This window comes from Myotis davidii, unplaced genomic scaffold, assembly GCF_000327345.1.
Source record: "Myotis davidii unplaced genomic scaffold, ASM32734v1 scaffold551, whole genome shotgun sequence".
In the NCBI taxonomy this organism is placed as follows: Eukaryota; Metazoa; Chordata; class Mammalia; order Chiroptera; family Vespertilionidae; genus Myotis; species Myotis davidii.
The window spans coordinates 683,237-708,342 of NW_006283788.1; the positions used below are offsets into that span (position 1 = coordinate 683,237).

General features: G+C 55.2%; 2 protein-coding genes across 4 annotated transcripts in view; one reads left to right on the plus strand and one right to left on the minus strand.

The window, feature by feature from the left end:
• The window catches only part of SH3GL1 (SH3-domain GRB2-like 1), a 54,152-nt gene extending 37,298 nt beyond the window's left edge, over nucleotides 1–16,854 (plus strand). Inside the window, exons 2-10 of one of the 3 annotated variants that reach the window (XM_006754049.2) lie at nucleotides 11,412–11,480; nucleotides 11,803–11,875; nucleotides 12,793–12,936; nucleotides 13,374–13,507; nucleotides 13,693–13,851; nucleotides 14,155–14,258; nucleotides 14,761–14,876; nucleotides 15,043–15,099; nucleotides 15,521–16,852. In XM_006754049.2, the coding sequence (XP_006754112.1) occupies nucleotides 11,412–11,480; nucleotides 11,803–11,875; nucleotides 12,793–12,936; nucleotides 13,374–13,507; nucleotides 13,693–13,851; nucleotides 14,155–14,258; nucleotides 14,761–14,876; nucleotides 15,043–15,099; nucleotides 15,521–15,717 (1,053 nt within the window). In that variant the 3' untranslated portion in view covers nucleotides 15,718–16,852. Of the gene's footprint in view, nucleotides 1–11,411; nucleotides 11,481–11,802; nucleotides 11,932–12,792; nucleotides 12,937–13,373; nucleotides 13,508–13,692; nucleotides 13,852–14,154; nucleotides 14,259–14,760; nucleotides 14,877–15,042; nucleotides 15,100–15,520 lie in introns of those variants that run through there. The other 2 variants (XM_015567148.1, XM_015567150.1) reach the window with 2 other exon arrangements.
• Nucleotides 16,824–25,102, minus strand: MPND (MPN domain containing; the record flags this gene model as incomplete). Its single annotated transcript, XM_006754110.2, has 12 exons — nucleotides 16,824–17,458; nucleotides 18,504–18,596; nucleotides 19,271–19,360; nucleotides 19,463–19,533; nucleotides 19,650–19,818; nucleotides 21,018–21,094; nucleotides 21,175–21,247; nucleotides 21,497–21,593; nucleotides 21,765–21,849; nucleotides 22,626–22,758; nucleotides 24,047–24,283; nucleotides 25,007–25,102. Coding segments are annotated over 12 exons (1,308 nt in total), but the record flags the coding sequence as incomplete, so codon positions are not given.
• Between the last annotated feature and the right edge of the window lie 4 nt (nucleotides 25,103–25,106).

Here is a 25,106-nt window from a genome sequence, read left to right on the forward strand (position 1 = left end):
GTCCTGGAACTTCATCCAGAAGGTTGTTCCGCCGTCCGGTCTAATTAGCATATTAGCTGTTTATCATATAGGACTAGAGGCCCAGGGCACGAAATTCGGGCATGGGCTGGGTCCCCTCAGCCCAGCCTGCACCCTCTCCAATCTGGGACCACTGGCTCCTAACTGCTCACCTGCCTGCCTGCCTGATCGCCCCTCACTGCCCCCACTGCTGGCCTGGTCACCCCCAAGTGCCTCCCCCACTGGCCTGGTCGCCTCTTACTGCCCCCTTCTGCGCCACAACCCCCCTCCCCCTGCCGGCCTGGTCACCCCATGCAGCCTGCTGTTTGGTTATTTGGTTACCTGCCAGCCTAGTCGCCCCGTGCTACCTACTGCTCAGTTGTTTCGTCGCCCCTCACTGCTCCCCCTGCTGGCCTGGTCACCCCCAAGTGCCTCCCCCACTGGCCTGGTCGCCTCTTACTGCCCCCTTCTGCGCCACAACCCCCCTCCCCCTGCCGGCCTGGTCACCCCATGCAGCCTGCTGTTTGGTTATTTGGTTACCTGCCAGCCTAGTCGCCCCGTGCTACCTACTGCTCAGTTGTTTGGTCGCCCCTCACTGCTCCCCCTGCTGGCCTGGTTGCCCCATGTAGCCTGTTCGGTCGTCTGTTTGGTTGTTTCAGTTGCGACAGTCGTTTAGGCTTTTATATATAGAGATTATATACAATAGGATGAGGAATTTAGGAGGGTCCCCAGAGAAGCCAGGACTAGGACCCCTAGTGCCCTGACACCAGGCCACCGCCCACCACAGAACACCAGGAGGGTGCTCTGGGCTTGGCCTCTGTCCAGACTGGCTTCAAGGGAAAATGCCTTGGCCCCATGTGGACCAACACTCATTCAGCCTGCCCTCTCCTCCCACCATCCCCATGGAGGTCAGGCCAGGCAGGGTGTGGGTTCCTTGTCACCTGTCTCCAGGGACTACTGAGCTGCCTGTGGGAAGAGAGGGAGGCACTTCCCTCAAACGGGGCTGAAGCCAAGGCACCTCACAACCATCTGTGTGTGCCCAGCTCCACACCCCTCCTTTGTGACCCCATGGTTACAGATCTCCTTCAGCCTTCAGGTCCCCCTGTGCTACTGCACCTCCGCTTTGTTAGCCACTCCTTTGGGAGACGAGGAAAGGGCCACAAGTAATTGCTGGCATCTCAGTCGGCCGTAAAAACCCTCAGCACAGCCAGGGGCACTAGCTTGGATCTGGCCTGTTCCCAGGTGCCTGAAGGGGCTTGTGCCCAGCCGACACTTCCCTCTGATCCTGTCCAAGAGCACATCCTTTGTCAGGGACTGAGGGACCAGCAAGAGTTGGCCCTTCAGGGTGATTTTAGTGGTTAGAGCATTGGGCCAGCCAGTCTGTCAGATGGTATCCACCCCACCCATGCACGGTGCCGGGCATTGTGCTGGGTGACTGCAGAGAGCAACATGGGTGCCTCAGGAGCTTGCCATCGGCTACTGAGGACAAACATGGGATGCATGGCATGCAGAATTAAAACTCGAGAGTGTTTTGAAAGGTGTGGGGAGCTGTAACAGAAAGTCATGCCCAAGCCAAGGCCTCTGAGCACACAAAGCAGGGATTAGGCTAAGGCAGCACTGACGGGCAGGGTAAGAGGGGGAGCTGTCTGGCAATTGCGGTGCTAAGATGGGACAGTAGCCAGGAGAGGGCGGCAGGCCCCAACACATGGAGGGATCTGGACAGGAGGCCAGGGCAAGGTCTGGGAGGAGGGGAGACTATCGAGGAGACTGCCCAGGGGTCCTGGGGAGTAAAACGATGCAAATCCAAGCCAGAGTGGGGGCAGACCTGGTTCAGGTAGGTGGAGGGGCTCACAGGGGCCCCCAGGAAGGATTCTGGGGAGTTTAAAGCTGGTGGCACAGTCTGACAGCAGCATGAGGAGTGGGCTCCGCACTGTGGAGGTCCATGACGTCACTGTCAGCAAAGGAAAATTCTTCTTCTCGGCCTGGAGCTGAAGACGCAGCTCAGCTTTCAGTGTGAGGAGCCTATGTATGGGTGCTGGGACCTGCGAAAGGCAGTACTTGCGCACTTCCCCTCCCCCCTCGTTATATCTCGAGGAGCTTGGTCATCTGCCGTCGCCACTTCCTCTAAAGATAGTTCTTTCCAATGTCCAGTTCCTGCTTTCCCACCAGTGCCTGTGTTGTATCCAGCTCAGAATCTTGAATTAAGCCAGAATTTTTTTTTTTTAAACAAACCCATTTTTATACATATCAATAACAACAATATCCATAGATGTAGACACCACGGCATTGGTTGCGATGTTCTCTTGGTGAGCGGGCTGTGTTATTGCTGATTGTCTTTTTTGGTAGAACATTGTAGTCGTTTTAAAACATGTCCACAAATTCTTTGGTCCCTCTGCCAGCAAAAGATGGGGTCTAGGTCCTCTCCCATTGAATCCGGAGTGACCTTGGTGACCTGGTAATGGCATTGGAGGGGAATTGACTTGCTCAACATCGTTTAGTGGGTGAGTGACAGCAGGACCTGATTTCAGTCAAAGCCTTCCTCTGCAGTGCCTTCCAAGTGAGATCGTTCATCTGATTAATAAGCCAGGATTTTTGAGAGAATTTTTCTTGCTTAAACCCGCCCCCACCCCTCCCATTTTAACAGCACATTCCAGGCAGGGAAGCCACAGCTGAGGCTTCATGTTGACAGTCAGCTCACTGCCTTCCAGATAGCAAAGCATTTATCATCCCTTGCCAGCCTGGAGTCCTGTTCTCAAGCTGGAGCGAGGCAGCCTGAGGGGTGTATGTGCTGGGAGGTGGGGAGCTTGAGCCACCCTAACGTGATATAAATGGCACCACAGCGGATGGCAGCAAACTACCGAGACTGAGAGCCCAGGTGAGGCCAGGTCTGACCAACACCCCTGTGCCAGGCTCCTCTGCACACCAACAACCAGCCCCCCTCCCCGCCTGCAGGCCGGGCAGCTGGCTTATCCCTGGGGGGCCTGAGGGTTCTGTTTCTGAGCTGGTGTCTCAGCCACCACCCCAGGCCTGAGCAACCGCTCCTTCTAGGAAAATGCTTTGGGTTTCACAAGCCCACTCTCCTTCTTCTGTCAGAAGTAGGTTCCTAACAAACCCGTGACACTTGGGGCATGGAGGTGTGTCTCAGGGCCTGACGTGGTGGTCTCAGTGCCCAGTTTGGGGTTTCCACATGAAAAGTAACTTTAGAAGCTTTTTCCTGGTTGATCATTTCCACTACTCCTGTTCACAAAGCTGTTTCTTAAAAATATATTTACCTTTGATCGCTGGGTGGAAAGGAAATGTGTGCCTAGAGGCATGAAGAGTACCAGCAAATTGGGGGAAAATTCAGAGTTCTCAGGATGCCAAGTAAGTTCTGACTAGTCAGAACATCTCCTTCCCAGGGCTTATCAAGAAGGGGTGGTGACTTTCTGTGCCAGTCAGCTCACGAGTATTTACTAAGGACTGTGTGCTGGATGGGGTCTCCCTGGCTGCCAGACCTCACTCTTCCTGCTCACCCACCTCCTTGGGTTGAGGGGTTGATTTCTACTCTCCGATTCCTCCCAGTTGGGCTATGAAGGTTCATTTGGGCACAAATAGTGTTTTGTGGCCTCGACGTGTGTGGCACTTCTTCCTTTGCAGCCCAGCCCCACGCCTCATGGCCTTCACTCTCAAGAGCCATGTGGGAGCTCCAAGCTGCCTGGAATCAGAGTGCCGCCCCCATCAGCAAGCATTTCATAATTGAACCATTCACAAGGGCCTCAGCTTTGGAAATCATTCTGAGTATCTTGGTGATACTGGGAGCCACTGAAAGTTTCTGGGCAGGGGCAGACACAGGAGGCTTGAGGGCAGCCAGTGCACTATGCATATTACCTCCTCAAGAAGCATGCTTGGCTCACCTTTCCAGAAAGAGTCTGGTTAGCCAAAGAGCGCACCATCTTGTGTCTCGGCCAGAGTTTCCGAGTTGAGGGCCCAGGAGTGCAAGCAGAGAAAGGAGATCGAGAAGGCCAGTGGCTTCATGTGTCATCCTGGCAACAGACCATCCGGGGCCCTGCCCATGTTGTGGACTCTCGAGTCACGAGACAGGAGACTGTAATGGAAACCAGATAGGTTGCTCAGAGGTATTTGGCACATGTCTCTTCAAATGTTAGGAGGCCAGAAGGGAGGGAAGTCACAGCTGGATTTAGAGCTGAACGGGTTCTCCCCCCCTCCCTTCCCATCCCTTTGCCTGCATCACAACTCAGGAATTTCTCAGCCCTGCCCAAGATCATCATCGTCGCCTCTTGGGGCCTCCTAAGTCCAGCACTCTGCACATGGGCTTGGCCCTTGCAGGGCCCACACACTTCCGCCTAGGCCCTGCCTAGTCCCCAGGCTTCACCCCATTCCATCGTTGACCAGTTTTCCAGTTTGGGGTTCAGCATATGATGGACCGTCTAGTCTGGCAGGTCTGGGCACAGCTCCCAGCTCCTCCACTTACAGTTGCAGGAACTTTAAATTCCTCCATCTCCCATCTCTCAGTTGCCTCGCCTATAAAATGGGTGTGCTGGTCCTTCCATCATCCTTGAGTAAATGTGACAATCAGCAATATCATGCGGGGTTGTGGGTGGACCAGGAATGGCGGCTCTTGTACTCCTGAACTCACACAGAACACCCCTGCCAGTCTGATCAGGCTCTGCCTGTTGGAACCCTGTCTTTCCTTTGAGGTCCAGTGTGGATAGCACTGGTCTGTGCAGCCCAGCTAGCCAGGAGCACATCCCTCTGCCATGTTGGAGTGTTTACATCTCCTTGTAGCTCCCCTCACGTTTTTCTCTGACGTTCTTGTCTCTCTTGCCAGAGCCTTTCATACCCTTCCCCAGCTTCGGACACGGTTCATCTTGTTACATGGCAATTGGCTAGTGCTGCCGTGTTGACCTCACCCCCTCCTGAGAGCAGTCACTAACAAGCCAGAAGTGCTCACACCTGAGAACTGAGACTCCCAGTGCCTCACTAGGGAGAGCCAGTCACTGACCCATGTGGTGTTGGCTCTTCAAAGGCCAAACAGGAGGGTGGCTGGGCCTGGACCTTCAAAGCTATCTCACTCCCGGGCCACTGTCCCCAGGCCTGTTGCTCTGGCTGCTGAAGGGGCTGCTCCATAGCCCGGCATGGAAAGTGTCACCCTCATGCACTCACAGACAGGAGAGAGAAGTCAGCCAGGCAGAGGCAGAAACGGAAGCCTGCTCCCAGATTTGGTCCAGGCCAGGAGAGAACAGCAGACGCAGGTGTTTCCCGGTTGTGGAGTACTGCTGTACATGGCCCCCAGAGCATGATGTCTGGACAAGGTGTGAGGACACTGAGCATAAAATGGGCACCCATCCTGGACAGCAAGGCCCCGAGCAGCCCTTCTTCCCCCTCCTTCGTGCCAACTCCCTCCTTCTCCTCCTTTTTTCCCCTTAAACTCTTAATTCATCAAAGTGAATTGTCTGCCGGGGTCACAGAACCTATATATCGGCCAGTTTATTTTCTGTGTGGTATTGATCAGGTTTTCTTGCTGAGATGACTCAATTATGAGGCCTGTGGTTGACACCACTGTCCATTTGGCGGTATCAGATTGCTCCTCCAGCTGCCACCAAGTGGCCACCACAGATGTGCCTGTCCAGTGAGGAGCAGCCACCACCCAGCACCCCTGGGTAGAGCTCCTCCTGCCTTTTTTCCTGCTTCACTCCTGCAGCGGCTGCCCTAACGGGTCTTGGCATGCAGCATCTGCTCAGTTCCTTTTGTGGACTGTTCCACTGCACATTTCTCTTGCGTGTCAGTCCTTGCTCCCCTCCAAAGACAGCCAAAGGTCTAGAACCCTGAAGAATGCCAGTCTTTGAAAGAACAGCCCCCTTCTCCAAGTGATTTTTAAAAAAATATATTTTATTGATCTTACAGAGAGGAAGGGAGAGGGATTGAGTTAGAAACATCGATGGGAGAGAAACATCGATCAGCTGCCTCCTGCACACCCCCTACTGGGGATTGAGCCTGCAAACAAGGTACATGCCCTTGACCAGAATTAAACCCGGAACCCTTCACTCTGTGGGCCAATGCTCTATCCACTGAGCCAAACCAGTTATGGCCTCCAAGTGATTTTTATTATAAGTGCCCATGGGCCCTCATGAGAACAGAAATCATGTAGGTGCTCCTTAGCCAGTTTGGCTCAGTGGATAGAGTATCGGCCTGCGGACTATAGAGCTCCGGGTTCAATTCCAGTCAAAGGCACATGCCCAGGTTAAAAAAACAAGAAATCACATAGGTCAAGCATGTCAAACTCGTGGCCCACAACAAATATTTTTGTGGCCCAGTCGATATAACAGTATGTAAGACACATTTTAATAAAAATTTTGTAACTTAATTTTTACAATATCCTGTTATACATAATTATTAATAACGAACTACAATGTTCGTTAATGACTGATTACTATAATCATGTTGCATTCATTTCCCTTACGTGCACCATTTCTCTCCACATTTTAGCAGCCGATTGTCATGTCATTAGTCTTGGACTGACTTGTTTGGTGTGCGCAACAGGAAATATTTTGCTTTTGGAGAACAAGAAAAATAGGTTTATTTGTGTTACGCTTATTAATTTGTTCAGTTATTCAGTGTCTGGTAAGTTAATGTTCAAGAAAAACATTAATTTTTATTACAATGTTTCATTATTTTATATTAACAATTATTTATTTCAGCCCTTTGTATTCAGCATGTCTCTATCGAAATAAACCTACGTTTCTATGAAAGTTGAAGCTTTTGTTTTTTTGCGGCCCACATAAACTTACACCTTGTTTATTGGCCCGTGTTAGCCTTTGAGTTTGACATGCTTAATGTGGGTGCTGTGGGGTGAAGCCCACCTCCCATCCAGGCCTGCTCATTCCCAGGTGCCTGGTTCACAGATGTCATTGTCAAACAGTGCAAGAGCCTGAAATAGGCCTGAAGAGGTCTGCCCTTCGAACTCACTCGTGGGCATGTTGTAGATCTGACCGTCCAGATGGGGGTCCCCAAGGGAGCAGCCTTCGTGTGTCAGGCACTTGGGAGCGTGAACAGAACTGGGGCCTCTTTTACTCTCTCACTGGCAGTAACCACCTGTGTAGTCTAAGCATAGTTTGAACTTAGGGGAACATGGAGCTGTGGCCCCCATCCTGCCCTGGAAGGGTCTGCAGCCTAAGTTGGGAGCAGAGTACACTCTTCCCAAAGGTTAAAAGTACTAACATATGGTGTGAGTCCATCTGTAATTTCCAGGAAAGGTACCTCTAGAGCAGCGGTTCTCAACCTTCCTAATGCCGCCACCCTTAAATACAGTTCCTCATGTTGTGGTGACCCCCAACTTCATTGTTACAAATTGAACATAATTAAAGCACAGTGATTAATCACAAAAACAATATGTAATTATATATGTGTTTTCCGATGGTCTTAGGCGACCCCTGTGAAAGGGTCGTTCGACCCCCAAAGGGGTCGCGACCCACAGGTTGAGAACCATTGCTCTAGAGAGAGAGAGACAGCAAAGCAAAGGTTGCCTTAGGGGTGAGGGGTGAAGGGTGTGGGGGAAAGCAGGGTTGACTGTGGACAGCCTGACGGAACTTCCTGCCATTCTGGAGCACTGATCTGAAGTTAGATTTTAGAAAGAGACAGGCGCAGGCAGGCGGATGCTCAAGGTGTCACAGAGCAGCACTGGCGGGCGCTGCTCTAGGCCCTCTGTGGAGCACAGTCACTGAGCGCTTGCCGGGGCCCAAGCTGTGCCAGCACAGGAGGAATGCAGCCACCAACCAGGCAGGGGTGGCCTCTCCTCACGGGCTTACACTGGGCACTGGACAGACAAAAATGAACAGAGTTCCAGGAGGAAAGTGAAATGTGGCATGCGGGTAGCACCAGGCAGGTGGGGCACAGGGGAGTGCAGAGCCAGGGCTGCTGGGGCTGGGGTCTGAGAGGTCAGGAGCCCATCTCCCAACGACTGAAGAATCGTTCAGTGGGCAAGAGCTCACTGTCATGTCTGACCGAGTGGCAGCCTCTGCCACAGTGACTTCTCAGCCCTGGGCCGCCCCAGCCTCCCAGGGCTTCTGCAGAAGGCAGGCTCCACAGGGCCCACGCTGGCACCTGACCTGAGGCAGAGTCTTGGAGGACGTTCTGGCTTGGGATGGGCCCTGTGTTGGCACTGGCATGGATTTTATAACAGCAGCCATTGTGGGGCTCACTGGTGGTTGACCCAGGTTCTGACTAGCCAGGTGGATCCCAGGAGGCATTGCTTTCCACACACCACCAAGGTCACAGCCAGGTGGGAGAGGGGGCCGAGCCACGCAGGTCTCAAACAGTAAGCTTATGAGGTTCCTGGCTTCTCATTAGATGTGAGAGAAAAAGTGGGCTTCAGTCCTTAGCTTGCCAGGCCCCACCAAGCGCTGTGCCTGTTTCCTCTCTTGCAGGGTAGTAACTTGATCAGGTTGTAGAGCATATCAGTTGAGGGGTGAAAGAGGCAGGCTCTGTTAATATGGGGCACAGACTCTACACGTGGATGGTATTTCCACAGCAACATACTATTGCTCTTGTTGGGCCCAAAGATGTATATAAACCTGAGCAGAACCGAAGTGTTGGTGTGGTGGCCTTCCCTATGCACAGGGCATCTCTGGGCACAGGCCTCTCTCCCCAGAGCGTCCTGGCCCCTGAGCATCCTCAGGCAGCCCCTAGAAAAGGCTGTACCTTGCACCCAAAGGTAGGTGCTTGTGACCCATACATGGCTCCCAGCTCTGCCTGCGGACCATTCAGGTCTTCTCTCTGCTAGGCCACGGTCATGCCTCCCGGGAGCCCCACACTCCCACACTCAGCACTGTACCCGTTCTTTGTTGTTGTTGTTGGGTTGACATATGGCTTCTTTGGTTTTCACACTTTTCCTTTATTTATTTATTTATTTATTTATTAAAAATATATTTTATTGACTTTTTACAGAGAGAAAGGGAGAGGGATAGAGAGTTAGAAACATCGATGAGAGAGAAACATCCATCAGCTGCTTCCTGCACATCTCCCTACTGGTTATGTGCCCACAACCAAGGTACATGCCCTTGACCGGAATCGAGCCCAGGACCCTTCAGTCCTCAGGCTGATGCTCTATCCACTGAGCCAAACCAGTTAGGGTGCACTTTTCCTTTTTTAAAAAAATAGATTAGAGAGGGGAAGGGAGGGAGAGATAGGAACATCAGTGATGAGAGAGAATCATCAACCGGCTGCCTCCTGCATGCCCCCTTCTGGGGATCAAGCCCACAACCCAAGCTTGTGCCCTGGCCTGGAATTGAACCATGACCACCTGTTTCATGGGTCTACGCTCAACCATTGAGCCACACCAGCTGGGCCCACTTTTCCTTTTGTCATCTTCTCATCCATTTGTACTGGTTCTAAAACTGAGACTTGGAGAGCAGGGACATGGGGGGCAATTCACCACCACCTGAGGGATTTGAGCTGAGAGCTCCAAAATGGGGTGGGGAGATAGGTAGCCTGGTAGTTCCTCCAAGGCCTCCCCAGTACCTGAGCACAGGATGGCCAGGTAAACCTGGCCCTGCGTGGGGGACCAGAGGAGCTGTGTGGAGGGCTTGGGAAAGCTGAGTCCTGGATTCCCAGTAGAGGTGAGGAGTGACACTCCTGGGGGGGCCTGGAGGAGGATGCAGGGGTTCCTCCCTCAGGGAGCCGCTGCCTTCAGTGCCTGCACTGAGGGGCCGTCTGGCCCCGTGATCTCAGCCCGGAAGGTGTGGTTTCAGGCTTCAGCTCCCCTCTGTGCACCAGCAGAGCGTCTCACGTCAGGCAGTCAACTCACTTCCCTCTCTGGCAGCCACCGGATTTGTGAACGTCCTATTTTCCCATAATCAAAAGAAGTGAAACTGCCCCGTGAAATAGAGTGGAACGCCCCAGAACACCTAGGGCAGACAGGGTCTTTTCCTTATGAAGTCGTTAGCAGAAGCTGGAGAGCAGGCCTTGCCTCTCCTGTGAGGTCCCCTAGAGGATGGTGCACCACAGAGGCCAGCCAGCAGGTCCAGGTGGTGACAGTCCCAGGTCAGCCCCACACACCAGCCCTGCTTTCGTCTTGCCCTCCCCCTTCCTGTCCCCTCTCCCCCCTGTACTGATCTCCTTTCTCACCTGTGCCGTTTCCTTCTTAGACTCCCTGGCTTTAGCCAAGTTGAGAACCACCGACTTCCCTCTAACTCTTGGTGGGGAGTGGGGAGGATACGAACAGGCTAGGCCTGGCCTGGAGTTCTGCTCAGTCCCCATGGAGGGACGAGACACGTGGGGAAAGTAATAGTGGTCAGAGGTGAAGACAGTGTGGTTGCCCAGTGCTTACTGTTTGCCAGGCACACTCCTGAGCACACACATGCAGCAGGCCACAGAAGCCGGCACATGGTCCCGTGAGTGCCTATCTGTCACCCTGTTTCACAAAGAGAAAAACAGAGGCCCAGTGAAGCCGCTTATCCATGACCACATAGGTAGAAGGTGGCAGGCCTGCCCTTGCATGTCAGTGACCTGGCTGCTCCTGTAGACTGAGCTGCTGGGTGTCCTCAGGAGCCCCGGGAGGGGTTTTCATGTGTGAGCAGAAACTGCTGCCAGCCATTAGGAAATAGAGTGTGTCTGTGTATGTGCCATGCATGTATGAGTGTCTGATTTTTTTTTTTCATGGCTAATCCTCACCCGAGGATATTTTTTCAATTAATTTTGAGAGAGAGTTGGGGGGAGAGAAACATTGGTGTGAGAGAGACACATCCATTGGTTGCCTCCTGCATGTGCCCCAACCAGGGCCAGGGATCAAACCTGCAACCCAGGTATGTGACCTTGACTGGGAATCGAACCTGTGACCCTTTGGCGCACAGGGAATGCTCTAACCACTGAGCAACATAGGCCAGGGCAAGTATCTGTGATTAAGCATGCGAAATTAAACATGTCACACACTGCTGTTCGGGGTTGTGTGTGATTAAGCATGCCAGAGTGCTGTTCAGATGTGTGTGCCCACACATGACCATGAGAAATGACTTCTAGGCAGCATAACATTGGCCCGAGCAGGGCAAGCCTCTTCTTCCCTCAGCTCTTGTCAAACATGACACTTACCGTGTTCGTTCAGCCATGGGACCTCCTCTCCACTTTAGACCTGCTCGCCTCTCAGGAGCCTCCCCCTACCTGCTCTGAGCATGCATTTTGAGGGATTTGCCATACCCAGTGATCCTGAGAGGAGCCCCCACCTTCATTGCAGGAGCGTGTGGTTTGGAGTGTGTGCTCAGTCACCCGTCTTGCCATTGGCTGCTGTGTTCAGCATCTCTGGGAAGCTATCATGCATATCCTGACCCCGTGATCTCCCACCTGCAGTGGACGTGGCATGGCTGGAAGGCATCCTGGGGCCTCCTCCTCTGAGACTCATTCTTTTACCTTCTTCTGTTCCCCAGCTGGTCAGCGAGAAGGTCGGAGGGGCTGAAGGGACCAAGCTTGACGATGACTTCAAAGAGATGGAGAAGGTAATGGGAAGAGTGGTGTGCCCTGTCTCATGTCTGGCACCATTTACCGAGTCCCTCATGAGGCCCAGCTCTGACATCTAGGACGAGGCTTATCAGGATGGACTAGAGGCATCAGGTGTCCCTTAGCCCTGGGCAGGCACCAGCGGGGACATGGTGTAATGAACAACAGGGAGGCCAGGCAGCCCTCGCAGCAGCGTGTAGTTCTTATGTGGGCTCCTAGGCAGGCAGCGACTGGGGAGCAGGGCAAGGGCTTTCCAGGGGCCCCTGGTTTGGCCTTGGGTGCCCCAGTGATTTTGAAACCACACATGTTGCCTCTTTACAGAAGGTGGATGTTACCAGCAAGGCTGTGGCGGAAGTGCTGGCCAGAACCATCGAATACCTGCAGCCCAACCCAGGTAGGGGCACCAGCTAGCTGCAAGTTCTTCCGGTTACCGCAGCATGAAGAAGGAACGTAAGGGATCACAAAACTAAAATGTCATGGGGTAGGTGGGTTTTCGGCATGGCTGGGTCCAGATACCTAAAGGATGTCCTTGGGGCCATGCATTTCTTTTCTGCTTCATCTGGCAGCTCTCATTCCTTGTGTCAATCCCAACCTTAAATCACCTTTGCAGCTAACAGTCCCAGCAGAAAAGAGCACCTCCCCCGACACCCCAACCGATTCATTGGGTCAATTTGAATTGGGTGTTCATCCTAATTTGTCAGGCACCAGCCACATGCTCGCCTTTGGAACATGAAGTGGGATCTCTTAGGATGAGAGGGAAGTGGGGACCTTCCCTCAGGGAATATCCAAATGCTAGTTCCGATAGCAGGAGGCAGTAGACGTGGAACAGGTACCAAGCCTAGGCGTCTCCACTCAAGGCCTATGCCAGGGACAGACCCAAGTGGGCAGAGGTAGGAGCACAGCTGCTCCCCCACCTCAGGTGGATATCCACGTCTGGGATGCCTGTACCTGCCCACCACCGCTTCTCTAGCTGCTCCACCACGCCATTGAGGGGAGGGGCCCAGTCAGAGCCATGCTCCAGGATGAGGAGGTCCTGAGGGCTCCTGAAGAGCCGATCGCCTCTCCTGCCCACACCCCATGATCCTTTGTGGCCAAGAACAGAGTAGGGCAGGCCTGCTCAGGGGCCTCATATCCTGGTTGTCAACAGGCATGGCAACCAAGTGCCTTGGGCCAAGGGAGTACTTTGGAAATAAATATGTGGGCCTTGGGGAAGAGCAGGAGCACCCAGGGCAGTGGCAGTGCTAGCTGAGCATCAGCCTGGTGGCTCCTGGAGAAACCACCCACATGCCCACCCGGCCCATTCTTTTCCAGCCTCACGGGCCAAGCTGACGATGCTCAACACGGTATCCAAGATCCGTGGGCAGGTGAAGAATCCTGGCTACCCGCAGTCGGAGGGCCTGCTGGGCGAGTGCATGATTCGTCACGGGAAGGAGCTGGGTGGCGAGTCCAACTTCGGTGAGGGCCGCCATGATGGCCTCAGCAGGTTGCATGGGCAGGCGGCCAGGCTGAGGGAGGGAAGGCCAGAGCCTCCCCACACTGGTGAGCAGGAGGGCACTTCCCTCCCATAGCTCCAGAATCTTCTCTAGTGCTGGCTGGTCCCATGCGGGGAGGGAGAATCCCAGCACCACCTAAAGTGTTAAGGCTGGGGGAAGGCCTCCCCCTCACGCCACAGCGCGTTCAGGGCAAATCTGGTCCCTTCTGAGAGTGTGGAGGGGCAGGTTGCTTGACACTTGTTATTACGAGCCCTAGGCCCCTGGCTCAGGAACAGACGTGATGGTCTGTTGCTCTGATTTCTGGTCATTCCTTCACTGTGGGGTCATTTTAAAAGTTGGGGGTGTCTTGGCCCCACAGGCATCCTGTGATGGCTCTTCCCCCACCCCACACCCCCACAGGCGATGCCCTGCTGGATGCAGGGGAGTCCATGAAGTGCCTGGCAGAGGTGAAGGACTCCTTGGACATAGAGGTCAAGCAGAACTTCATTGATCCCCTGCAGAACCTGTGTGACAAAGACCTGAAGGAGATCCAGGTATGCCTTGATGCCCTGTCCCTCATGCCCACCCCCTATAGCCCTCAGGGGTCCCACATGGGTCCCTCACTCAGTGAGCCTCTTCCCATCCTGGGCCCCTGCTCAGCTCACCTCTGTGCATACTTGCTGTGAGCAGGGCTGCAGGGCATTGGAGGCCCTGCAGTTGACCCTCGCCCTGCCCCCAGCACCACTTGAAGAAGTTAGAGGGCCGCCGCCTGGACTTTGACTATAAGAAGAAGCGGCAGGGCAAGATCCCCGATGAGGAGCTGCGCCAGGCCCTGGAGAAGTTCGAAGAGTCCAAGGAGGTGGCTGAGACCAGCATGCACAACCTCCTGGAGACAGATGTACGTCCATGGGCCCGGGGACTACCCTTGCTTGGGAAGCCCCTGACACCAATGCCAGCATCCAAGGGCTCAATGCCAGTTTAGGAGGTGAAGGAAATGAAGGGGGAGCAAGGAGCAGAGGGGGGCAGCAACTGGCACCCTGAGGCTTTCAGTGTTTTGGGCCCTTCACCCTTCTCCAGCTGCAGCTCTAAGGTCAGCCGGGCCCCAGTGCCTGGAGCAGTCTGGGAAGGCTCCTTGCAGGAAGTGGCCTGGAGATGGGAGTTAGAGGACAGCCCCCTCTCAGCTCTGGCTGGTTGCTTGCAGGTTGAGCAGGTGAGCCAGCTCTCTGCCCTGGTGGATGCCCAGCTGGAATACCACCGGCAGGCCGTGCAGATCCTGGACGAGCTGGCCAGCAAGCTTAAGCGAAGGTGAGCCCCTTCCCTTCTGTGCTGGCCGGGAAAGGCCTAGTGGCTGTGGGGTCCCTGCTGTGGATTCCTGGGCTGGCAGCTGGCTTTTTACAATCTCTGGGCTGTGGGGATCCCACAAGGGAGTAGGACCTCCTCGGGCTTGTCCTGTCCCGAAGGAGAGGGTGGAGTGGTGGTGGGACAGGAGACAACCTGAGGGGGATGGGAGGCAGCTTACTCAGGCAGACCCTAGGAGCCCTTCCTCCACTGCCAGTCTCCTTGGTTGGCAGTGGTTCCCTGGTGGGGCCACTTGGCAACCTGAAAAATGCCCTAGTCTGGGGATCTGGCCCAGGGGATCTCCCAGGATTCCCGTGTGTTGTGTCCATCTCACAGCCTCCCCAGGGTCCCACTGCCCATGTGGCGGCAGCAAAAACAGCTGGGTGGCGGGGGGGTTGTTTTCTGGCCTTGACACCCTGGCTTGTGATGCAGGCTCTGTGTCCGCTCACACCTCCCGCTTCACTTGCAGGATGCGGGAAGCCTCTTCACGCCCCAAGCGTGAATACAAGCCCAAGCCCCGGGAGAGCTTTGACCTTGGAGAGTCTGAGCAGTCCAACGGGGGCTTCCCAACCCCCAAGATCTCAGGTAAGGTGCTGGAGGGGCCGTGCTTTCCCAGGGCCTCAGAGACAGGCCCCTTGTGGGACAGCCCCAGCCTGCTGCCCCATCCAAGCCCTCTGCAAAAGGGGCCCGAGATGGGACCAGGCCCCACCTCAGCACTCTCAGCCCACCTGTGTGTTTTGTTTGCAAGCAGCTTCGTCATCTTTCCGATCTTCCGACAAGCCCATACGGACCCCTAGCAGGAGCATGCGTGAGTGTCCCCGCCTCGGTTTATAACGGTGCCTTCCAGTCTATCCTGCGAGGGTCTCTCTGACTCCCCTGATCTAGTGGAAGTGCACACCTGTTGGGGTTTCCTCAGACCTGCAAGCAGGGAAGGAGCCGAGTTCTTGCCTCTGTGGCCTCAGCCTTCCCATGGAAAATGGGCCGCTGTGAGCGTCCAGGGCACCCTAATGCCACTGTGCGCCCCCAGCTCCTCCCAGGAGCATTGTGGTAACCACTCACAGAACCCTTTCCATCCTCCGTTGTGTGTGTCACTTGCTCCTTATTCCCAACAACCCTGGGGAGCCAGAGGAAGAGTGCCTCTCCTTAGGGGAAACGGAGGCACAGCGAGGCAGCAGGTGGGGTTTGGGCTGGACGCCCAGACCTTACACCCATACTCTGCCCACCCCCAGCGCCCCTGGACCAGCCAAGCTGCAAGGCACTCTATGACTTTGAGCCCGAGAACGATGGGGAGCTGGGCTTCCATGAGGGCGACATCATCACGCTGACCAACCAGATCGACGAGAACTGGTACGAGGGCATGCTCCATGGCCAGTCGGGCTTCTTCCCCCTCAGCTACGTGGAGGTGCTGGTGCCCCTGCCTCAGTGACAGCGTGGGCCTGCTCACCTCTCCGTCCAGATCGCCTGTATTCCATTCGGCCCGAAGCACAGCAAGGGTAGTGCTCCTCCCAGGGCCTCCCGAGGTATTCCCAGGGCACCAGGACTCGAGGCAGCAGGGCCAATCGGAGAGGCCAGGGGCCCTGTTTACACTAGTGCTCACCCATAGAGGTGGTGGAAGCCCCCCTCCCCACCCGCCCTGAGGGGGGCTAACACTAAGGTGCTCTTAGAAACACTAACGTCCTCCCGCCCCCTCCAGGACTGGTGACTGGGTGGGTCCCCCTCACTCAGACACACACATACCCTCTGACCCCTCCACACTGGGGCCTGGCCCACCCTGACCTGCCCTTATTGTGAGCAGATTGAAAGTCTGTGTGATGGGATGGTCCAAGCAGGACCACTGGCCCAGTCTCGCCACCCTGCTTTTAAATTCCCCCAAGAACTCCTTCTCAGGCTCCTGCATGCCCACAGATGCCACCTCCTTAGTAGGGCCTCACCCAGGGGCCCAGTCCCCTAAGGACAGGCCCTGTCCTCAGCTGCAGGGTGCTGAGCCCTACACACCCATGCGCACCCTACCCCTAACCAAGCACATGGACCATTTCTGGCACAAGCTGCCACCACCAGCTACATACACACACACAGACACAGACACACCATACACGGGACCATGGGAGCCCCCAGCTTCCTCTCTGCTGAAGGTCAAGCACAAAGGCTTTGATGAGTGAATGTTGCCAGACCCCTGGCTGCTCGGGAGGGTCACAGGGCCTCCCCCATCCCAAGCTGGCTGCCCTCCCCCTGTTGACAGTATCCCCAGCTGTCTCCTCCAGACCAAGGTAGGCAGCTGCCCAGACCAGCAGGGCCCCGGCCCTGCATCCACTTCGCCTCTTGCCTAATCTGAAATTGGCCTCGGGGGACCTCGGGCCTGGTTCACATTCCCTTCCCCGGTGACCCCGCACAGCCCCCATGACACCAGGCTCTGCTCGTTCCCAAGGCCCCCCCACCATCATGAGTGGGTGAGACACAGGCATCCGGACCAAGACAAGCAGCATAGCCTTGGTCAGTCTAGGGCAGAAGGAAATGTAATCCTGATTTTTTTTTAAAGAAGTATTAAACGTCTCTTTCTACAGTCTCTTGCCTGGTTGTGGTGTGGGGCAGGCCTTCTCTTCACCGGGACATCCACAGCCCTCCCAAGGGGTCTCTGGTCAGGACAGGGCCTACACAGCTGCCCACCTACCCACTCTTGGAGTGGGCACCAGCCCCATAGCAAGCCCAGGAAGGGCGGTTGTCATTCACCCTTCAGTGGCATGGGAGGTATGTCCCCAAGACTCCTCTCCCCACAGCCCCAGGAAGGGACAGGGCTGGGGTTGGGTCCAGCACTGTCCACACACTCGGCTGCATGAGTGCTCCATGGCCAGACAGCAGCCTGTGCCCAGCAGCAAGTGCTCAGGGGCCCCCCTTAGGGTGAGACACAGGCCTGGCTGTTTGCTTCTCCTTTATTCTATGAGCACCTGCATCGAACAATGCAGTCCCGCAGGAACACAGCAACACAGTCACAAACGAAACCTCTCGACCTGCTCCCCTCACCCGAGGTTGGGGGGTGCCGAGTCTGACCAGGAGGCCTCCGAGGTCCTCAGAGGTCGATCCTCTCAGTTCCCTTGCTTAAGGACGCTGTACACCTGCTCCAGCACATGGCACAGGCCCTGGTCCTTGGGCATCCTGCTGGCCAGGGAGATCTGTAACAAGCAGGCCTGGCAGCTCAGGACCATGTCCAGCAGGCCTGACCTGGCCTCGCCCCCAAGGCCCAAGTGCTGCCACATGGCAGAGGGGCTCGCCTACCCACGGTACACGGTGGTATCTCTAAAGCAATGCTTGCTTTTTAACTAAAGCGATGTTGAGTAACAAGACCCAGCTGACTAATGTTTGGGGTGAGGGGTCATCTGCACTTTACAAATCCTGCTGTCACTCCAGCCTGGATCCCACTCGCCACATGCTGACAGCTACCCAGCAGCCCCGTGCCTGGCTGGGAGGTGACCAGGAACAACTTTAAACCCTGGTTACTGTTTTCCTTACAATTTTCTTTAAAAGGGTCTCAGGTTCAATTTCTGGTCAAAGGCAGGTGCCTGGGTTGCAGGTTTGATCCATGGCCCCAGGTTGGCGTGTGTGGGGGAGGCAACCAACTGATGTGTTTCTCTCCACCCACTCCCTTCCACTAAAAATCAACGGAAAAAATATCCTCAGGTGAGGATTAGCAAAAAATAAAAGTTTGAACAAAACAAGCAAAAGTGTGAAACTGTCTGTATGCAAAGCAGAGTTGAGAGTATCTTCTGAGGATGACTTTCAAACAGGAAATAAATCAGACACACACCGGAGGCCAATAAATGCCTAATTTAAATGTCCCACTACCTGAAGGGCCAGTGTGCACGTTCACAACACCAGCAGCTCTTAAGACTCTAAACCAGATCAGAACCCTGCACACCCTCTGTGTGTGAGTGGCTGCCGAGGGAAGTAGGGCCCGGCGCAGCTTCAGCGGGGCTGTCCCAGGGCCTGGGAGTCTACAGGACTTTAACGTTTCATCTCCACTTTGATGGTGGTTCCCACCCCCACCCTCATGATAAAACAAGGCTTTTTGGCACTGTTCATTTCCAGCTGGAATAGTTTTGTAGAGAACAAGTTAGGGAATCCCTTTCTCAAGCTGCCCATGGGTGTATTCTTGGATGCTCCCCAAGAGCTGTCTTCCTACAGTAGGGGTTCACATGGGACTTGGGGTAGAAATCTTACCTTGAGCTTGTCAAGGTAGGTGTGCTCCTGGTTCCAGGGCTCCTGGAACCTCACCAGGTCCGGGGCGCCCTTGTAGAACTCCACCAGCAGCATCTACAGGACGGGGTGGTTGGGACCCGTCGCTCCCGCCTCCCCACGCCAGGCACTGGGATCCAGCAGTGAGCAGTACGGCGCTGCCGCTACCTATCACCTATCGTGAAGGCTTCCGGGCTAATGCAACCAGCAGACAACACCGCTCACCAAGGAAGTCCACGGAGGACCCACCCAGTCGACAGGAGGGAGCTCAGCAAGAGGGAACTGCCCGAGAGGCTGAGGGAGGCACGCCGAACGTGGTATCACACAGGCCTGACAGCCTCCTGTTTTGGCCTCACTAACGATACCCTGAAACCACAGGTGTCATGAACTAGCTCCGTTTTTTAAATGCCTGTTGAGCCACAGGCATAAACCATCCTGCTGACACCTGGAGTCCTCCACGTGTCTCCCCTTGGAGAGGAGGCAGGTGCAGAGGCCCGAGATGGGAGCATCCCTGGTGTGTCCAGAACAACTAGGAGGCCGGGGGGTGAGGGAGGTGCTGCAAGGGCCTGGGACTGCGTGCTAAGAGACACAGGTTGGTTATCTGCAGAAGAGGGACCTGACCAGGGCCTTGGTGGCACATTCAGCCACGGCTGCCTGAGTCAGACCTTGTCCTGCAGGCCCAGCTAGGCACTTTCAGACCCGGCCCGCCCCATGAGGAGGGCTGCACCCTCCTCACCTGGGAGTGAGCTCACCATCTCATGGAGGATGTCATTCGTCAGGAAGCTGTCCTGGACGTAAGCCATCTCCACGTCCATGGGGATACCGTAGTCACTGGGCCTTTGCTGGCAGGGACACCGGCCAGTCACCACCAGCCGCCCCAAGCCTCCCACCCTATGACACATCCAGCACATTGACCCTCGGCCTCCCTCAGGAGACCCGCCTACCTCAGGCGGTGGCATCACCCAGAACGGGGAGATCTTGGACTCTGGGCCCTGGTTGCCAGAGTAGTAAGGGGCTGTGGGAGGAGAGAGAGGGGCTGGGCCTGGGGGGCTCATGGTCCAGGAGTCACACACACACACACACACACACACACACACACACACACACACACCTACCCCAGGGGGCACTTACAGCAGAGCAGGGCCAGGCAGGGCTGGAAGCCATTGCTGGAGCCCTGCAGCCGCAGCTGGTAGTCCATCTGTGTGTCGATGTCCTGCAGCGATGGCAGCGCCGGGCTGTGTGGGTGGCTGTGGTACCAGCCCACCAGGGACAGGCCCCGCAGAAGCAGGCTCTGATAGATCTGCGGACAGAGGCAGGGCTGGAGAGGGTGGGGAGCTGGGGCCCTACCAGCCTTGGTGTGCTCCTGACTCCATCCAGCTCCTCGTGAGAGCAGCACATAATGAGTGCCTGCTGTGTACCAGGACTGCGCCCACGCCCACCCTAACAAGTCCGGTTGGGGGATGGTCAACAAGTACATAAAAAAGATGCACCTGTCATGAAACAAAGGCAAAAAGTGATTTTCCCTGCTGTGTCCCAACTCCTGCAACAACGCCTGCCACACAGTAGATGCTCAATAAACAGTTAAGGAAGTGGATATACATGCATTTGAGCAGGCACAGGCATTCTGAATGCCTGCAGCAAGTGGAGGCAAGCGGGGGCAGAAAGAGAACGGTTCTTGCTGAATCAATATCCATTCACTTATCCCCGAGAGACACAAGAAGGTGGGTGTAGAGCGCTGAGCATGGTGCCAGGTGCATATGAAGAACCATTGGGAAAACATCAAGAATGGCAGCCTGATGGGGGTGGCTCAGTGGTTGAGCATCGACCTATGAACCAGGAGGTCACAGTTCCATGTGTCCTGACCTGGTTGCGGGCTTGATTCCCAGTGGAGGTGTGCAGGAGGCAGCCAATCAGTGATTCTCTCTCATCATTGATGTTTCTATCTCTCTCTCTCCTTCCACCTCTCTAGCTCTTCCTCTCTGAAATAAATAAAAATATATTTATAAATAAATAAAATGGCAGTTAAGCCCTGGCTCATTTGGTTCAGTGGTTAGAGTGTCCGCCCATGGACCAAAGAGTCTCAGATTCAATTCCCAATCAAGGGCACATAGGTTAAGGGTACACATACCTCAGTTGGAAGGCAACCAATTGGTATGTCTCTCTCACATCGATGTCTCTCTCTCTCTGTCGTTCCCCCTCTCTTCCATTCTAAAAATCAATGGGAGAAAACATATCCTCGGGTGAGGATTTACAAACTCTTTCTCTTCCTCCTCCCTCCTCCCTCTCTTCTACTCTCTCTAGAAATCAATGAAAAAAATATCGAGTGAGGATTTTTTTAAAAAAAGACCATTAAAATGTATCCAGCCCTTACTAGGTGTCAGCTGGGGCAAGGGCTCACACATGCTCATTTGCACATTTTCTGAGCACTGACTGCCAGATGCCAGACAGCTGTGTGCACCCATCCCACCCCAGAACGCCCCATCCTGGGTGTCCCCTCACCTCCTCTTCCACAGTGGCCCCGGTATCCACGTCCCCCAACCGGCTGCGACAGGGAAAGGCTCTCAGCACCGTGAGCACTGCACAGAGTGGGGAGAGACCGCGTGGATATCGACCCGGCCCCCAATATCCCCCTGCCCACTAGGCCCCAGTTACCCACTCTGGCTGTTGATGTCCCAGCGGCCCCCCAGGTACCCCACGACCTCGCTGCGAGTTAGGTGGCTGTGGAAGTCCTGGGAAGAGGTACATGAGAAGACATAGTCAGGCTACACCGGGCCCCCATCCATCCTGGGAGTGCAGGGCTCTTGTGCTGGGCAGGGGCCAACCCTCCCACCGCCTCCTTCTCCCGAACATTGATTGCGCACCTATGAGCAGACAAGGTACCACCCACATAGAGCTGACATTCCAGGGACCCCATCTGCCTCCAGTGCACCCCAGCCCTCTGCCCAGACCTGGGAGCCCTTGACCCACAAGGCACACACCAGCAGGAAGAGCACGTTGCTGGAGATGGCCACATTGAACGGCTGGAACTTGTTGATGGCTGCGAAGGATGTTACTTCCACCAGGGTATGGGGGTTCCTGCAGAAGCCCGAGGGTCCCACCGCTTCAGGAACCCCTAGGCTGGCTCCTCAGCCGTCCCCCCACCCAGATCTGAGGATCTGAGGCCTTGCCCCCGCCTTACTCCTCCACCCACCCCAGCAAGAGCCCGGGTAAACTGGGGTTCGTGTCGGGGACATGGACATATCTGACCTGGCAGAGTCGCGACTGCCCAACATGCAGTATCGCACTGGCACCCGGATCTTGTTTTCCACTCGCTTCCCCAGGGGCGTGGCCTCTGCGGGGTTGGGGTAAGGCAAAAAGGCAGCGTCAGTCCCTCCCCAGCCTGGAACTGGAAATCAAAGACAGGGCAACCCAAGAAGGAAAAAACCCTAGAGGCAGCCTTAACAGTAAGGCAGCGGGACTGGGAAATCAGGCGGCAGGTTGATAAATTGGACGGAGATTTAAAATCAGATGAAGGGCCCAGATCAGGCGAGGACCTCAGAAGACCGGGTTGGGGAGAAGGTGGAATCAGGCATCAAGTTCAGAAATGAGACAACAGGGCAAAGAAATCCTATTGGGGAACAAGGAAAGCAGGCAGCATGGTGAAAAAATTGGGCAGCATATTAAGAAATTGGTCAGTGGGGAAAAAAAAAAAAGAAATTGGTGCATGGGAGCAAGGAACCCAGCATTAGGCAGTGAGAGTGAAATTAGTGGGCTAGGCCCTAACCGGGTTTGGCTCAGTCGGCCTGCGGACTCAAGGGTCCCAGGTTCGATTCTGGTCAAGGCATGTACCCTGGTTGCGGGCACATCCCTAGTGGGGGGTGTACAAGAGGCAGCTGATCGATGTTTCTCTCTCACCGATGTTTCTAACTCTATCCCTCTCCCTTCCTCTCTGTAAAAAAATCAATAAAATATATTTTTTTTAAAAAAAGAAATTAGTGGGCTAGGAAGTCAGCCAGGCATCTTGGAGGCACGGAGGAAAAGAAAGCCCATACCCGTCCACAGCCTCCTCTTACACCTGAGCTCTGCATGTGGCCCACCCTGTCTCCTCCCCTCCCTCACGCCTCTCACCAGGGTGGGCAGGTTCTGAGGGGCCCTTTGGAGGTGGTCTTCGAATTTTCTCCTCTGCTGAGACCCCTGCCAGAACCTCCTCCTCTTCTTCCTCCATCAGCAGCTCCTCCTCCTCCCCTTCACTGGCTGGGCTCTGGCGGGGTGGGGGTGATAGCAGCGGGACCCTCAGCTGGGTGCACTCCACCCTCCCCAAGTCCCACCCAGATTGCTGGCCTGCCTGACCCTTAGGTCCTTGTCGTTGCCTCAGATGTCCGCTAGAGGGAGGGAGTGAGCAGAGGCGGCCTAAGGCTCTGGCCCTCCCAGACCTGAGCTCCTTCCTGTGGCTGACTCACAGGTTTGAATCCTGAACAAGCTGCGTGACTTTAGCGCCCTAACCTATCTGAGCTCTACGGTCACCTGTAAAACCGCACAATGACCTCTAGCCCAACAGGGCTGGCGTCAGGGTGAAACAAGTTAATGTGTGCAAAGAATTTAGCATATGCTCAGTTGCCCCATTGAGCAAGCACGCACTTTGCATGGATTATGTTACTTAATTCTCTCAATAACCTCTCTTCTTGCTCTCTCCTAAACCTCCCTCGCCAAGGTGACTTCTCTGTGTCCAAACCCAACAGTCACATTTCATTCTCTGTCCTCCTCCCCCTCACAGCAGCATTGGACCCAGCTGGTACCCCATCCTCCTGGGAACTTCTCAGGGATCCTGAACTCACCCAGCTTCCCTGTCCCCCTCCAGGGTCCCCTCAGCCTTCCCATCTCTCCCTTGTTGCCTAGGGCTGGATCCTGGGGCTTCTTCCCTCAAGAAAGCCTGGTCTACTCTCAGGACTCCAATCCTGCCCATGCCCCAACGTTACCCACAGACCTATCTACATCCTGGAGTTCTCCTGCGCTCCAGACTCAGGGTCCGCTGTCCGTCAACATCACCATGCAGCGGGTGCTCCCACTCAATACAGCCACGATGCACCCGACCAGCCCCCCAAACCTACTCCTCCCAAATCCCCGCATCTCCAATGACAGCAACCCCATCTACCCACTTGCTCAGAACAAAACTCTTAACACCAAGATTTAATCTATCAGCAAATCCCATCAGATCCACTTTCAAAATTAGTCAGAACCTGACCACGTCTCCATCTCAATAGCTGGGCTGGTCCGCCCCACCATCACCCACCTAGACCAGCATCCAAGTCAGTCTACGCCAAAAACTGAGGACTCCCAGACAAGAAGGAATTCTGCCTCAAGACTGCAGCACCAACTCCTGTCTGAGTTTCCAGCCTGCCAGGGACCCCACAGATGTAAGACTTGCCAGCCAGATATGGACACACATACTTAAGCGACCTAAATTTGTCTGATACACATGGTACTGCTAGTACCATTTCCATTTTACATGACGAAGTCTAAAGCTTAATCCGCGAGGCCGAAGGACGCACCTCATCGGCGACAGCTGCAGGCACGTGGAGCTGGTGTCGCCGGAGCCAGGCGGCCTTGTACTTGTCCAGTTTCTGGCCCTTGTACTTGACGGAGGCCCAGCCACAACCCGACTTCTTGGCCGGGTTCACCAGCTTCTTGCAGTGGGTGGCCCAGGCACTGGGTGAGTTGAACACCTGCCCTGTTTCCTGCCACACGATCCTCCCGTCTGGCTGCAGGTCCCCCATGAACTTCTTCCCCTGCAGTGATAGTGGGCTGGCTGGGCCCAGGACCTGGTACCCACCAAGTCCTCCTCCAGGAAGTCCTCCCTGACCCTGTGCTGCTCCCAGGGCTCAGCACCCACTTCCCACTTCAGCACCCCTTCCAGGAAGCTCTCCATCTTAGGTGCCTCCCTGTACTGACTGTGTCCGCTGCCACAGTCCTGACCAGCTTGGATCAAACCCACCCAAGTATGTGTCTATCCCTCCTCCCCTCACTGTGAACCCCCAAAGGGCAGGGACAGGGTCTGTCTTGATCACTGCTGTGTCCCTAATACCTAACATGCTGGTACACAGCAGATGCTCAGTTCACAAACTGTACCGTTCACAAACCAAACAACAATAGTAATACGAGCAAACACAAAGCACTTACTGTGTAGCAGACACCTTGCCCAGCGCTTTATTCATTTAATTCTCACACAACCCCATTTTACAAGTAAGGGGACTAGAATAGTAGGATGCTGAGAGGTTGAGCGAGGTCACACAGCCAAGAAAGCAGTGGTATCCTCGCTGAGCCCCAATTTCTCCTTTGTGGAATGGGGTGTTTGATGAACGATGGCCTTCTGGGCTCGTGCTGGGTCTGAATGTTCCGTGCCTCAGTTTCCCCTCCCCATTCCCAGGCTCCGCCTGCTGCAAAGCAGCTCTGGGCCTCAGTTTCCCTTCTTGCCCCTGCTGGGATGGGCTGGGGGGCTGGGAGGTGCTCACCAAGTAGTAGATAGACAGCACCCCGGCGCCGGGCTCCAGCTGCGCGTCTTTGAGGAGCACCCGCAGGGTGACCGCGCGCCTGGTGAGCGCGCCCCCCGGC